The 15,248-nt window shown below is 38.5% G+C and overlaps 1 protein-coding gene across 5 annotated transcripts in view; it reads left to right on the top strand.

The window, feature by feature from the left end:
* FMO5 (flavin containing dimethylaniline monoxygenase 5) overlaps positions 1-14,651 on the top strand; it is a 32,532-nt gene extending 17,881 nt beyond the window's left edge. For all 5 annotated transcript variants that reach the window (XM_044239058.1, XM_044239054.1, XM_044239057.1 and 2 more), the window contains 6 exons: positions 269-431; positions 1,205-1,347; positions 4,303-4,502; positions 7,499-7,851; positions 10,259-10,331; positions 12,913-14,651. In XM_044239058.1, coding sequence (XP_044094993.1) covers positions 269-431; positions 1,205-1,347; positions 4,303-4,502; positions 7,499-7,851; positions 10,259-10,331; positions 12,913-13,258 — 1,278 coding nt within the window. In that variant the 3' untranslated portion in view covers positions 13,259-14,651. The remainder of the gene's footprint in view (positions 1-268; positions 432-1,204; positions 1,348-4,302; positions 4,503-7,498; positions 7,852-10,258; positions 10,332-12,912) is intronic.
* The last annotated feature ends 597 nt before the right edge of the window (positions 14,652-15,248 follow it).

Below are 15,248 nucleotides of genomic sequence, written 5' to 3'. Positions count from 1 at the left end.
AGAGAATGAGTGATTTGCACTGTTCTAGAAGCAGAGGAGAGTGCAACATTAAGCTGCCAACTATTTTATGTGGGAGTTTTCTCACTCTGACCACAGCCCCAGACAAAAAAGTTCCTATGTGTGGAATACGAAAATCAAAGATCCCACATGAGCTCTCTTATGTGATATCAGGCCTTTGTGTAACACTCTGCAAAGAGAGTCATGTTGAGGAAGATGTCCACTGTATTGGCTGTGGTTAGTCTCCTGTAGCTATCACTTTTCTTTTCAGACCACTGTGTGCAGTGTGAAGAAGCAGCCTGATTTCTCCACTTCAGGCCAATGGGAGGTAGTCACAGAATCTGAAGGGAAAAAGGAGGTAAACGTCTTTGATGGAGTCATGGTTTGCACTGGCCATCACACCAATGCTCACTTACCCTTGGAAAGCTTTCCTGGTGAGTAGCCTACGAGGAAGGAAACACTTGAACTGTGCCTGTGACCTGATCTCTGAGGAAAAGGAGGGTTGTGGCCTGAGTGATCCCCACCTAAGGATGAGATAAGGCTTATCCTAATTCTACACGTTACCCTGAAAGATGTTGGGGCAACTGTGATTAGTGCTCTTTGGGAGGTAAAAATAACCTTAGTTTTGGAACCTAGAGAAAAATTAGAGGGCTCTATCTTTGGTTTCATAATAACCTTGGTTTTTCTAAAGATCAAAAGAAGGAACATGGGATTTGATCCATATTAGGTTGAATAAGGACTTTTTCAGCAATCAAGGGAACAAAAAATATTGAGTTTCTAAGGAAGAAATGAAAACTTAAAGAATTTAATTATAGTTTTTGACTTGGATTTTCATTTTGGAAAAAAAAAGTACTCTAGTGTAATCTAGAGTATATGAAAACATATGTACTCCAATTGAAATGGGAGTGGGTATTTAAAGATGAAAAGACAAAAGAGAAAGGTATTCTGCAGCAGTTTGGATTTGGGAATCTACATGTCCAAAATACAAACAGATCCTGAGGTGAGCATACTATCTGTGATAAGGAAGTCACAAGGTTCTTCTCTGAGACTATGAGAAAATAGGCAAAAATAGAAAGGCAAGCATGTAGCTGAATAGAGGGAGAATATAGATGTGTGCTTAAACTTTACACACTGCCAGCAAAATGAATGTTTCAGCGAATAACAGCAGATAAATCTCATCCGATAATTATTTTCCCTTCTCTTGCAGGAATTGAGAAGTTCAAAGGACAGTACTTCCACAGCCGAGACTATAAGAATCCAGATATTTTCACCGGAAAGAGAGTCATTATAATTGGCATTGGGAATTCGGGAGGGGACCTGGCTGTGGAAATTTGCCACACAGCCAAGCAGGTTTGAATTAGTAAATTATTTTCTTTGCTGCATCAAGGAAGCAGTATGTAGACCCAACAAAGAGTACGAATACCTCTGCCCACAGCCTATCAGTGCCAGTGGCAAGCAGGACTTGGCTCCATTGCCTCGGTTGGCAACATTATGATGATGAGATGATGGAGCCAACATTCCCTGTTACATTCCCATCATTCAGTTGACTTCACACTACAGAATCTCAATGATCCCAGTCAGCTGTCTCTTCTGAGTATGCCTCTGACTTTGAAGACCAAGCAGTAGCTTGAGGAGCTTGGTTGAATGCAGCATTCAGAGTGTGGCACCTGTTGAGGCTAGTGGAAGTGCCACACTCTCATATAAAGGAAAGCACACTGGTTTAGTGGATCATAGGATGGTGGGGGAGTTTTTCTCTTCACTCCCCAAATGGAAAATACAATCAGTCTAACCTTTCCAAAGATAATGTGGATATCAGTATGAAAAGCATCCATGCTGTAGCATGTGCAAGTTCACCCCAGTCTTTGCATACAGTTAGGTATCAGAATGACATTCACTCTACAGCAATTTCTACATCCTAGAGTTTTTTTGGGTCCCAATTTGCACTCCAGTGTTAAAAAAGACCTGAGCTGTTTTGTTTTTTGTATCATATATTTTGAGCTGGAAAGAAAATGTCTTCATTATAAATTCCTAGAAAAAGACATGTCATTTTATATCTTGTTATTCATGTCTTTATTGTATAACTTTATTGGCAATAGGTAAATGGTCATTTTCCAGCAACTTTACTTAAGCTGTGTTTCTCCACATATATGTTTACAATTTTTTTAAAATAGAAGTTTAATGCCACACCTTTGTTAAATGACCTTTATCCAGAAATTCTATTCAATAACACTTCTCAGTATTATCCCCATCTATCACCACAAAAGTAATTTCATATGTTACCCCATAAATTAATTCAACAATCTTTATCAGTAAATAGGTATATAAACAAAAAAGGTTAAAAATGTGTATAGGTATTATGATAAAAGAGTATGTAAAGTATATGATGGTGACCCAAAGCATGAGTCTTCTTTAATAGCGTTGGTGTATCAGATGGTCAGTTATAGGGAGTTGGGCCTTCCATGCACTGAGGAGCTATAGATTGCCAAAGAACAAAGCATCCAGAGTGGATGGAGATAAGGTGGCTGTGTCTGAGAATGCCTGGGGACAACTCATGGCACAACCATGTCTGCCTGGCAGGGGAGACACTAGCACACTTCTAATGCAAGTCAAAGAAACTCAGTTGCTGGGTTCTAACTTTTTGCTTTACATATTAAATTGTATTTATTAGAATTTGTTTGTAGATCAAAAAGTTTAATGGACCTATACATTTCAGCCTATCAAGGAAGTTTTGGTATAATAAATTTTGTGGTATAATGTTTTTGTGAAAACACCCATTTCTTATAAAACAACTGTCCTTATATTTTTTCTTATAAATCCAGATTTGTAAATATGGTATTTGCTTAAAACAAGCTATAGATGGGAAACCAAAATGAGAAATATGACGATAGCCATTAGGCATCTATTGAGTGTTTACTATATGCCCCGCCCTTTGCAGAACCACTATTTAATTCTCACAATAGCCTTGTGATGTATTATTGTCACTGCTTTATACATAGGGAATCTTTTAATTGAGACCCTGAGCATTTACTCACATACTTATGTAACAAAAATTATACAGACTATGCACAAACCTGTGTGATTCCTAAGACCATGCATGTTTTTTCAACTGTACTTAATCATCAGAGCGTGTAAGGTTACCATCAGTGAGAATCTATGAGTGAAGTATGTTATTATCCCTCTGTAGACTGGACACCTTTTTATATGAGAATTTACAGACAAAAGACCATAAAGCAGGTACTTATGTACCTTACAATTATGGAAACTATCTCCAGAGAGTTTTTTAGAGAAAGTGATACGTTCACCAGGTAACTGAATGTCAGAACTCAGCTCCAAGCATGGAATTTAGCCTGCAGAGAACACATAAAGACTGACCAGCTTCCTGTTGTTCTACTAGTGATCTGTAGTTTTTACATAAAATAATCAGTGCAACACTTCTTCAAGCACAGGCCTGGGGGTCATCAGATCTGGGTTGGAAAGTCAACTCTGCCACTTACTAACTGTACGATTTCAGCAAGTTACTCATTTTCTCCATGGCTCTCATCCATAAAATGGGGACAATAATATCTACTTCAAGAGGTTGTTGTATTGATTAAGTTAGACTATAGATAAAGGACCAGCACAGTGACTTACAGGTCACAATTCTCAATAAATGGAAGCAACAAGGATGTTGGGTTGGATGGTGGGTTGGGGAGACTGAAAGGTGTCTACACTGTACCTCCCACTCTGGAGGAAACACATTTGCAGAGACAGAAATAAGAGTGTAAAAAGTTTAATATCAATATAAATGATAAATAACAGGGGGTTTTGGTAATATGCAAATAATGTCAAAGCAAAAGAGACTGAGGGTTTCAGATTAAATGATGTCCAATTGCTTTCAGTTCTACTGCTCCTTGATTTTAAATGAGTTGGACAGGTTAAGTACTAGAGAAGTTCAAAGGACAGAGAGAAAATTGTCAGGCAGAATGGTCAGTGGTGTCTTATGGACGAGGCATACTTATCTGGATCTTGACAATAAATAGGCTTTGGAGAATTAAAAGGATAGGTGGCTTTTCAAGCAGGCATAATGACATTAAACAGAAATGCAGTCATGGTTGAGAGAAAGACACATTCTTGGTCAGTGAATGTACTAATTTAATTGTATACTTAGTGTTTGAAAAGAAAAATTGCAGGAAATAAAAAAAGACCATGCAGGGGCTAAAAAGACAGACAAACTAGTTTGAACTTAATCTTGAAGAGAGTGGGGTGCTATTAAAGGATTATGAGGAAAGAATGACAAAAGCAAACAATTTTTTCCCCATGCCCCAGGTTTTCCTCAGTACCAGGAGAGGGGCTTGGATCCTGAATCGTGTAGGAGACTTTGGATATCCTTTTGATGTGTTATTCTCTTCTCGATATAAATACTTTCTTTCGAAGATTTGTGGTCAATCATTAGTAAACAGTTTTTTGGAGAAAAAGTTGAACCAAAGGTTTGACCACGAAATGTTTGGCCTGAAGCCGAAACACAGGTATGTTGCCATAATGTGAGTAGGGCAGTGATGGCCAACGCACAAGAATAAGGACTTCACATGGGATGACAGTAGAGCTACTTCTACCCATACATTAAGAAAATACACATATCTGGGGCACCTGGGTGGCTCAGTGGGTTGAGCCTCTGCCTTCGGCTCAAGTTGTGATCTAGGGGTCCTGGGATCCAGCTCTGCATCGGGCTCTCTGCTCAGCGGGGAGGTCTGCTTCCCCCTCTATCTTTGCCTACTTGTGATGTCTCTCTCTCTCTGTCAAATAAATAAATAAAATCTTTTTTTAAAAAAAAAGAAAGAAAAAGAAAATACACATATCTGAAATCAGATTTCTACTTTGCCCCTTATAGAAGTCCAAGATCTACTGATCTGTAATCATCAGCCTGTGATTCTCCTTGGCATTAACCATTTTATCATTTCCTCAAACACAGGTTCTTTTTACATGATACCCAGTAACAATAAAATGGTAGCAGATAGCAGTAAATTATTCATTTCATCCCACAAACATTGAGCACCTGCTATGAGCCAAGCATTATACTGCACATGAGAATACAGAGACTAAAGACCTAATAGTAACTAATACAAATAATAACACCTTAATTTTCTGAAGATTTACTATAAGACAAGCACATTGCCAACTGAGTTCTGTGTATGATCTCATTTAATCCTCACAACAACTCTATAGGTTAGAACTATTTTTTTTCAATTGCTAGTTTGCAGATATAAAAACTGACACTTAGAGAAACTAATTTCTATGAGGCTACACAAGAAATAAATGTCAGACTTGAGAAATGGATCTTACCTTAAATACTCTAAGGAGAAGACAGGCAATAGAATATGATAAATGCATGGAGAGCTGTGGGGGTATGAAGTATGGGAGTCCTCACACAGGAAGGTAGACTGAAAGCATATCTAGAGGATGATTTTTTTTTTTAAGATCTATTTATTTATTTATTTACTTAATTACTTATGTGAGAGAGAGAGTGTGACAGAGGAAAGGGTCAGAGGGAGAAGCAGACTCCCCGCTGAGCGGGAAGCCTGATGCGGGACTCCATCCGGGACTCCAGGATCATGACCGGCGCCAAAGGCAGTCACTTAACCAACTGAGCTACCCAGGCGCCCTAGAGGCTGATTTTTAAATGCTTTTTTCCAACTCTTTATTTTCTTCAGTGTTCAGATTTACTTACTCCAAAATAGTAAGTACAATGAATACACATAATACCTTTCACTTAGATTCACCTATCAACAGTTTGCTGTATTTGCTTCCTCTCTCTCTCTCCCTCTCTAAAGATAGATAGATCCCCACATATAGAGAGCATCCATCCATCCATAGATACATACATACATATTTTTTCCTGAACCATTTCAGAGTAAGTCACAGTCACTAGGACACCTTATCCTACATTCTTCAACATATTAAGAAATGGGATATTCTCCCACATAAACATAACATAAACATAATTTCCACACAGGAAATTCAGCATTGATAAAATACATTATCTAATATATCAGATATTCAGGTTTCCTAAATTGTCCCCAAAATATTTATGGCTCTTTTATTTTTAAATCTAGGATCCTGTCAGGTATTAGCCAATTGCATTTAAATGTTAGGTCTCTTTAATTTCTCTTCATCTGAAATAATTCACCATTTTTCAACATAGACTTTTATAAAAGAATTGAGTCAGTTGTTTTATAGAAAAATCTCTAAGTTTGGACTTGCATAGTTGTTCCACCTTTACTAAATTCTGGTTAAACATTTTGGCACAAATACTCATAGGTTATATTGTACCTTCTTGGTGGATCACACCAGCATCCGCATGATACGAATTTATCCTGTACTAATGTTAAATTTGATCAGTTGGATAAGGTGGCACCTATGAAATTTCTCCGTTGTAAAGATTTTTTTCCCTTTGATCAGTGGGGTGATACTCTGAGACTATGTTCCTGAGGCTAGACCAGCTCTGTCTGAATATGATGGCCGAGAATTCTCAGAGCCTGTTAACTAAGGGCCCAAGGATCCAGACTGATTTTTAGAAAGGTCCAAGACACTGGAAACCCTATTTTGGGGGGTACCCTTATCCTATGCTCTCTCTAGGAAAATACTACTTAAGAGGCTTAGAGGCTCCCAAGGGAATTCGCAGTAAACCATTTTGAGATAAATTCTAAAATCCTGGTCTGTATAACCTTGGGCAAGCCACTTAAGTTCTGTAGGTATCAATGTCCTCATCTCTAAACTTGGATAATGATACCTGTCTTGCCTCCTTCATTGGGTTTGTGTGAGACTTAAATAAGTGAATATATATAGAATCAATTTTTAACTATAAATTACTATATACATGTCATATATTATACAGTTTGGAAAATCATGGTTTAATTCTAGCTCGTGGGCCTTTGAAACTAGAAAGGAGACTCAATAGAATGCAGACAGCTCAGTTCTTCAGACTCATTGATCTGTGGCTAGAATCTGTAGGCCTGTGGCCTTATCATATCACTGAGAATATTACTACTGTTTCTTGAGAAACCATATATACACTCTTCAAATAAGACCATTCTTCTTTTACTTCTCCAATGTCGCCTATTTTTTTTAATGTTTTATTTATTTATGAGAGAGAGAGAGGACACACAAGCAGGGAGGGTTAGAGGGAGAAGCAGACTCCCCACTGAGCAGGGAGCCAGATGCAGGCCCTGATCCCAGGACTCTGAGATCATGACCTGAGCCAAAGACAGATCCTTAACCAACTGAGCCACCCAGGTGCCCCTGTCTTCTCTTTCACTGACATCCAGGCCCCAACGTCTGTTCTGAGATCCTGATCTGTGCCAAGCTGGTATACATTAGACTTTTCCCAAATTTCATGGATAGACCAAGAGGGACACCATTAGCATATTGTTTAACCACCTCCATCAAAGTAGAATTTTACTAACATATTACTGATACCTCTTTTTCTTTCATTTCTCCTTCTTCTGATCTTTATCACTGCTTAAAGACCTCTGAGTCAACAACCAACAATGAATGATGACCTGCCAAATCGTATAATCTCTGGCTTGGTAAAGGTGAAAGGAAATGTGACGGAATTCACAGAAACAGCTGCCATATTTGAAGATGGCTCCAGGGAGGACAACATTGATGCTGTTATCTTTGCCACAGGCTATACTTTTGCCTTCCCTTTTCTTGAAGATTCTGTCCAAGTAGTCAAAAACAAGATATCCCTATATAAAAAGGTCTTCCCTCCTAACCTGGAAAAGCCTACTCTTGCAATCATAGGCTTGATCCAGCCCTTGGGTGCCATTATGCCCATTTCAGAGCTGCAAGGACGCTGGGTCACTCAAGTATTTAAAGGTAAGTGACCATGCTACCTAACTACTTAATGGTATGTTTGCTTATGTTTATGTTCTTGCTTTTAAATAACTAAACAGTATGTATGACTATAACAGTGCCTGGCATTAAAATTCATGCTCAAAAATTATTTTTGAGTGAATGTAAAGTAATAACATAACTATAGACATATATTGGAATCTCCTGGGAAATTTTCCCAAAATGGGTATGCTTTGCCTGGTGGTATTTATTTTATAAATCTAAGTGGGGCAGACATAAGATCTCTGAGAATATGTTCCTTCATTGATTCCAGTGGTACTGCAGACTAGAATCCACTCATCTAGATTTTAGACAACTGATACACATTTGTAAAGCAATGTAATCTTTCATTATAGAGAAAAGGATATATAGAAATGGCATGATTTGATTTCAGCCAAAAATTAAGACCTGGTTAAAGACTAGTCCAGAATATATAAGATTCAGCCTCTCAAATTCTGACTTTCCCCCTTTTCTTCCTCTTTTAGTTTTGGCTAGGAGACCATCAGAAAAAACTTAAGGGGGCGCCTGGGTGGCTCAGTGGGTTAAGCCGCTGCCTTCGGCTCAGGTCATGATGTCAGGGTCCTGGGATCGAGGCCCGCATTGGGCTCTCTGCTCAGCAGGGAGCCTGCTTCCTCCTCTCTCTCTGCCTGCCTCTCTGCCTGCTTGTGATCTCGCTCTGTCAAATAAATAAATAAAATCTTTTTAAAAAAAAAAAAACTTAAGGGTTTGGGAGGCTCAATATGAGTCAGGAAAATGATATGGCTTCTAAAAGGCTTAATTATCTCTAGCAGCCAGCGTTAAAGAATTCTAATGTCCTAGGGACGCCTGGGTGGCTCAGTGGGTTAAGCCTCTGCCTTCAGCTCAGGTCATGATCTCAGGTCCTGGGATCAGGTTCCGCATCGGGCTCTTTGCTCAGCAGGGGGCCTACTCCCCCGCCCCCCCCTACTTGTGATCTCTCTCTCTCTGTGTCTAATAAATAAATAAATAAATAAATAAAAGAATTCTAATGTCCTAGAACTTACAACTGTTTTTCTCTAAGAACTTAAATTTTTGTCTCAACTGGTCAGTACATACTCAAAGACATAGTTTTTTTTTTTTTTTAAGATTTTATTTATTTATTTAACAGAGAGAAATTACAAGTAGATGGAGAGGCAGGCAGAGAGAGAGAGAGAGGGAAGCAGGCTCCCTGCTGAGCAGAGAGCCCGATGCGGGACTCGATCCCAGGACCCTGAGATCATGACCTAAGCCGAAGGCAGCGGCTTAACCCACTGAGCCACCCAGGCGCCCCTCAAAGACATAGTTTATTTTGTTTTTCCCAAAGACACATTTTAAAAGTGAAACTGGGGGGCACCTGGGTGGCTCAGTGGGTTAAAGCCTCTGCTTCAGCTCGGGTTGTGATCCCGGGGTCCTGGGATGGAGCCCCCGCATCACATCGGGCTCTCCGCTCGGTAGTGAACCTGCTTCCCTTCCTCTCTCTCTCCCTGCCTCTCTGCCTACCTGTGATCTCTGTCTGTCAAATAAATAAATAAAATATTTTTTAAAAAAAAGTGAAACTGGGGTACATGAAAAGGAGAGAGACAAGAATGGTTAAGGGATTTGAAAATGTGACATTTGAAGTACAACTGAAGGAGCCAGAGTGGTTTACCTAGAGAAGATAAAATTCAGGGGAGATAAGAGTTCCCTTCGAAGGTTTGAAGAATGTCCCTGGCAGAAGGATCTGATATGCTCAGTATCACTTCAAAGGGTTGAACCAGAAGAAGGAGTGAAACTTTGACGGTTGGACAAAATCAGCTTAACATTAGGAACAAACATGCCATCGTTTTTTCTTTTTCTTTTTTTTCTTTCTTTTGGTCAGCTATTCCCATTTCAAGATGAAATGGGCTGCCTCTGAAACTATGATGAATCCAAGCAGAATAGGGAAAAGCTTACCTTTATAGGACTTTGGGCATAAAATGGGATCAAAAATTTAGTTTTCCTTCTCTCCCTGTGGTACAAAGTCTGTTACAAAGAGTACAAATGTGGGTGTGGTTCTTCATCCTGCCCTTTAACTTCCTCCTTTATTTTTCATATACTCGTGGGGCCATTAATTATTTCCTCATGTCCATTATTTCATTTCCCAATCAGGAAGATGATGTTAGGGAGGAGGACGGTATTGGTTAGAAGGCAGAATAGGAGAAATATCTCCCAAAAGTAGAATACAGTAAGTTACTATTGTTAATGTCATATTGTAAGGATAATGGGATAATTCATTAGCTCTAGTGAAGTATACCCTACTTGGGTACAGAAAATTATCCTGTATTTCTTTGAGTTCTCTCTGGCATAGTGATTATTAATAGGATTATTATTCCCCATGGGGTGATTTTACACTTAAAATTTTGATTTTCCTCTTTAGGGCTAAAGACATTGCCCTCACAAAGTGAAATGAATGCAGAAATAGCTAAGGCTCAAGAGGAAATTTCAAAAAGGTAAGAAATTCTCCCAGGAGATATGCAGTTACTTCTTCTACTTGGTTTTTAATTAGAGTAATGTTATACTATATTTATTAGTTTTTTAAAATATTGATTTATTTATATGAGGGAATGCATGCAGCAGAGAGGGGCAAAGTGAGAGGGAGAGAATCTTAAGCAGACTCCACCCTGCAGGTAGAGCCCAACTCAGGGCTTGATCTCATGACCCTGAGATCACGACCTGAGCTGAAACCAAGAGTCAGACATTCAACCAACTGTGCCACACATGTGCCCCTATTGTATTATATTTAATCTTCCTTGTGTTAAGGATTTAGATTATATTTTGAAGGGAAAAGAAATAATAGTTTGCGACAATAAAATGGAGAAATAATACCAAATGGTTTGAATATTTACAGAAAAGGAGAGAAAAACATTTAAAATCCTGTGATTAAACCTAAAAGAAAAGTCAAGTAGGAAAAAGCACATGGAGAGAAAATCAGGTATAATTTGGTAGAATTACTTGAAATGCTAGTGGAGCTGCCAGACAAAAGAGTGTCAATGACCTAATGGGAGGAAGGTATGGGCCAGTTACAAATCTGCAGGTAGATTTACAAATCAGATTAGGCTACTTCACTGGCTGTCATCATGTGACAGCGCTCCTAGGTCACAGCAGCTAGTGGTACAAATAGTCTTTGTGATTTGGGAAGGTGGTAACATCAGCTAGTTCCTTAGAGCTCGGGTGAATATGGTAATTTAGCAATGTGAATTTCAGAACTTGAGTTCATTCACTGGATGATTTTCATTTGGATAAAGTGGAAGTTGATGGTAAGATCCTACATTATTGTACAAAAGTCAAAGGTACTCTGCTATTTCCCTCCTAACTTTCACAGCCAAATTTCTACAATAAGTATTCTACAATATATGCTTAAATTCTCACCCTTTTCTTTCTCCTAAGCCTTCTGCCTTGTAACTTCCCTCCTTAATTCTGCAACTGCTCTCTTGAAGGTCATCATTGACCAACTTCATTTTTCTTCTCACTCCTGAGTTTGGTGCTTCTAAATGTCTCTTCCTTCTTAGAATGCTTTCCTTCCTTGCTTTACTGGCTGTACACTGTTTCAACTGTCCTCCTCTCTTTCCTTTGACTTATTTTTGTCTAGTACCTTCTCACTGTGAGCAGTTTCCAATAATCTTTTTTGAGGGCCATCTATGTACACAAAGTGTTTTATATGCACGAGTTTATTTAATCCTTGCAACAACTCTACAAAGCTGGTGTAGTGAATCCCTTTTGTGAAATCTTCATGATTACTCAGCTCTTGACTCACTACTATAGGATAAATGAATGGCTACAGACCCTTCAGCCAACATAATATCCCTAAGGGGAAGCTCTTAAATTCTTTCCTGTCTACTCCCATTTCTATAATACTGGTCCCATTTCAATAAATTCCAATTTGACATCTGTTAGTTCTTTTAGAATTCCATTCCACCACCTCAAATTTATTTTCTCTCATTTTTTCTTGTTCTTGTTTTTGGATTCTTCAAGTTATCCCATCTAATCTCAATTAGTTTGACTTGGCTTTTCTCTTCCTTTCTGTATTTTATTTTCCTTATAGGAAATAAAAAGTTACCAGGTAGCTCTCTAAATCCCACTCCTTCCACAAGTATCTGTTACCACATTTTCTCCCTAAAAAGTACTAACTCTTCAAATCTGCACATAGTGTAATGACTCCATCTGATTCTGTTTGGAGGGCTGCTTCCTCTACTGGGATAAGTCATTCTCCCCCTCCATTCAGTATTCCAAATTAGCACTAGCCATGGGAAGTCCTGCTCTGTGGACCCCACTACCACTGCCCTCATAAACAACTGAAGATCCCAAACTTGAGAACTTTTTTTAAAATTTTATTTATTTATTTGACAGAGATTACAAGTAGGCTGAGAGGCAGGCAGAGAGAGAGAAGGAGGAAGCAGGCTCCCTAAGCAGAGAGCCCGATGTGGGGCTCGATCCCAGGACCCTAGGATCATGACCTGAGCCGAAGGCAGAGGCTTTAACCCACTGAGCCACCCAGGTGCCCCCAAACTTGAGAACTTTTGTGGTGAGTTCTCTTATAACACTAGAGTCCTCTGTATCTGATGCTATATTTGCCTCTTTCTGTCCATTCTTGTTTTCCACAACATTCCTCTTCTACTCTAGGTAGCATCCATAGTCCATGCTCATATTCTATAGCCATTCCTACTTTATTCCTTCATTCTGCTGCTCCCTTGACTTGTACCCCTTTGCTGTTTGCTATGGGATATATCCACATCCTTCAAGGACTTATTGCTCTCTTTTAACTACCCTCTTCTATCATTTCTATTTAGCAATCTAAAACCATACAATATACCAAAAGTCTTACATTCTTTTCTGCTTCATGTGCATCTTATATCCTCCAATAGATTATATAAGGTCCTAAAGTTTGGAGACAAGGTCTTGTCTTTCTTCTCTGTTTTGTACAGCTCCTAACTGAATATGGAGCCAGTAACAGGCACTCAGAAGCATTGAATAACTGACTGACTGACTGAATGAATTGTTGCTAGGCCATGACTTTTGTTTTCTCTGCTTCAGGTATGTGGAGAGCCAACGTCATACTATTCAGGGAGACTATGTAGATACCATGGAAGAGCTTGCTGATCTGGTGGGCGTCCGGCCCAATCTGCTATCTCTGGCCTTCACTGACCCCAAATTGGCAATACAGCTATTTTGGGGACCCTGTACTCCAATCCACTATCGTCTTCAAGGCCCTGGAAAATGGGATGGAGCTCGAAAAGCTATTCTCACCACAGAAGATCGTATCAGGAAGCCAATGATGACAAGAGTAATTGAAAGCAGAAATTCCATGATTTCCACAATAACGATGGCCAGGTTTATGCTGGCTATTGTTTTCTTTGCTATAATTATGACCTACTTTTAGCTGTCCCATTTGTCATTGCCCTAGTTTTCTCTGGAAAACTGGATCTACAGATGCCTTAAGAATCTGATGCGATTGAACAACTCTCAGCTTCACATTGCCCAGGAATCCCCTTTTATTTCTTTTGCCAAAGCATTAATCCTCTGTCCTCTTTTCCCTACAGTGAGATTCTAGTTTTTCATTCATACTGATTTCCCTCCTTTCCTTTTATGACCCGCCTCTTTTTCTTTTTAGTAACCCCTGAACTATGAGCTTAGGTATTTTTTTTTAGTCATCTTTGTTTGTCCATGGCCGGTTTCTTGATGTGTGTTATGTGCTTAATAAATGTTTGTTGTCATTTATCAAATATAACGGTGGAGAGCATAAGTCAATATCTGTATAAGAAATGGATGATTCCATGTAATTCTGCATCTGATAGGATTTGGCTTTCTTTTAGAAGCTCAATCTTTTGTTTTTAATATTTTAACTAAATGTATATCTCCTGAGAGATAAGAGAAATAATAGTCTTGTATGCATCTAAAATAAGATATATAAACACTTAACCATTTTATTTCACTAACTATTCACTAGTGTGCCTGATACCTCATCCTTTTTACTCTTTCCCCTAAGCAACATGTCATTATTTTTTCAATGAGAAAACTCTCTTCAGCTTTCTAGGCTCATGAGTCATTTTAATAATCTAGCATCTGCCTGTTCAGCCTGGTGGAAAACTTTGGGAGGTTAAGTTAGCTGTCCCATCTTCTTCTCGTCATTTTATTACCATATTAGGATCCAATAATACTTGTCTTAGATCCATAGCTGCCCTCTTTTATAGTATAGCCTATTGATGTGATTTGATTTGTCATTCCTCACTTCTACTTTCTCCTCTCTACTCCCTCACACACACATAGTCTAAGTAGTACATATTCAAAGAAGTCATTTATGTATTAAAACAGGATTGAGGGCTGCTTGGGTGGCTTAGTTGAGCGTCCTAATTCTTAATTTCGGTTCAGATCATGATCTCAGGGTTGTGAGATCCTGTGGCAGGCTCACACGGTGGGTGTGAAGTCTCCTTAAGAGTCTCCTTTTCCCCTCTCCCATGTCCCCCCCACAATGCATAAATGAATAAATAAATGAGTTTTGATTGTTGTTAACTAAATATAGGGACATTCTGCTTATAACAATTCTTTTAATGTCATACGATGTAGTTCTGAAAGAGCAAATGAAATGAAAAGCAGAACTTCCATTTATGTCCTAGGACTGCTGTTGGTTCTTTCTTCTCATTTGTAGAAACTTGGTTCTGTTTTTGTCTCACAAAGTTAAATAAGTATTTACTGTTGGGCACACCAAATTTCATCAAGAATGATACTGGATGTACCAGCCAGGTTTATATTCACAAATAAACTGTTGTCCAATACATTTTTGCATTGCTTCCTGTTATTTAACAAAAGGATAAATGTGAACAAGTAAAGGAACAATGTTAGAAAGTATTATCTTTCCCAGTGTGACTACACATAGGAGAACCAGAAACGTGAGAACTACAACCTCCTCCTGATCATTCAACTATTTGCACAGTTCCATGCCATTTGGCCAGTTTACCTGTGGAAATGCCTTTTGAGAATTAGAGAACTGAGAAATGGTATTACTTCTTGGGTCTTTTTCCTTCCCTAAAACTTGTGATACTGATGGTTTATCATCTATAAAAATAGACCCAGTATCTTAAAATCTGAAGATTATTCTAGTTCAAAAGTAAATTAGAGGTTGTTTTCTTCTTTTAACATATAAATTTGCCTCTCTTAACACGTATACTTATTGAATGAACAATCCTTTGATAATATAATAAGTATCCCAGTTTCCTCTTTAAGTAAAAAGTATGTCATTTAAATCCATTGACTCTCATTTTATTTACAAAATGCAAGGTCACAAAAAAAAATTCATTGGTTAACTTCTAAATCAAGCTAAAAGTGAGACATGAATAGCAAACTGAACTAAAAACAACCCAAGATACAAAGCC

This window comes from Neovison vison, chromosome 2, assembly GCF_020171115.1.
Source record: "Neovison vison isolate M4711 chromosome 2, ASM_NN_V1, whole genome shotgun sequence".
Classification (NCBI taxonomy): domain Eukaryota; kingdom Metazoa; phylum Chordata; class Mammalia; order Carnivora; family Mustelidae; genus Neogale; species Neogale vison.
The sequence above is the reverse complement of the archived record's forward strand: the minus strand, read 5'-3'. Positions and strand labels throughout refer to the sequence as shown.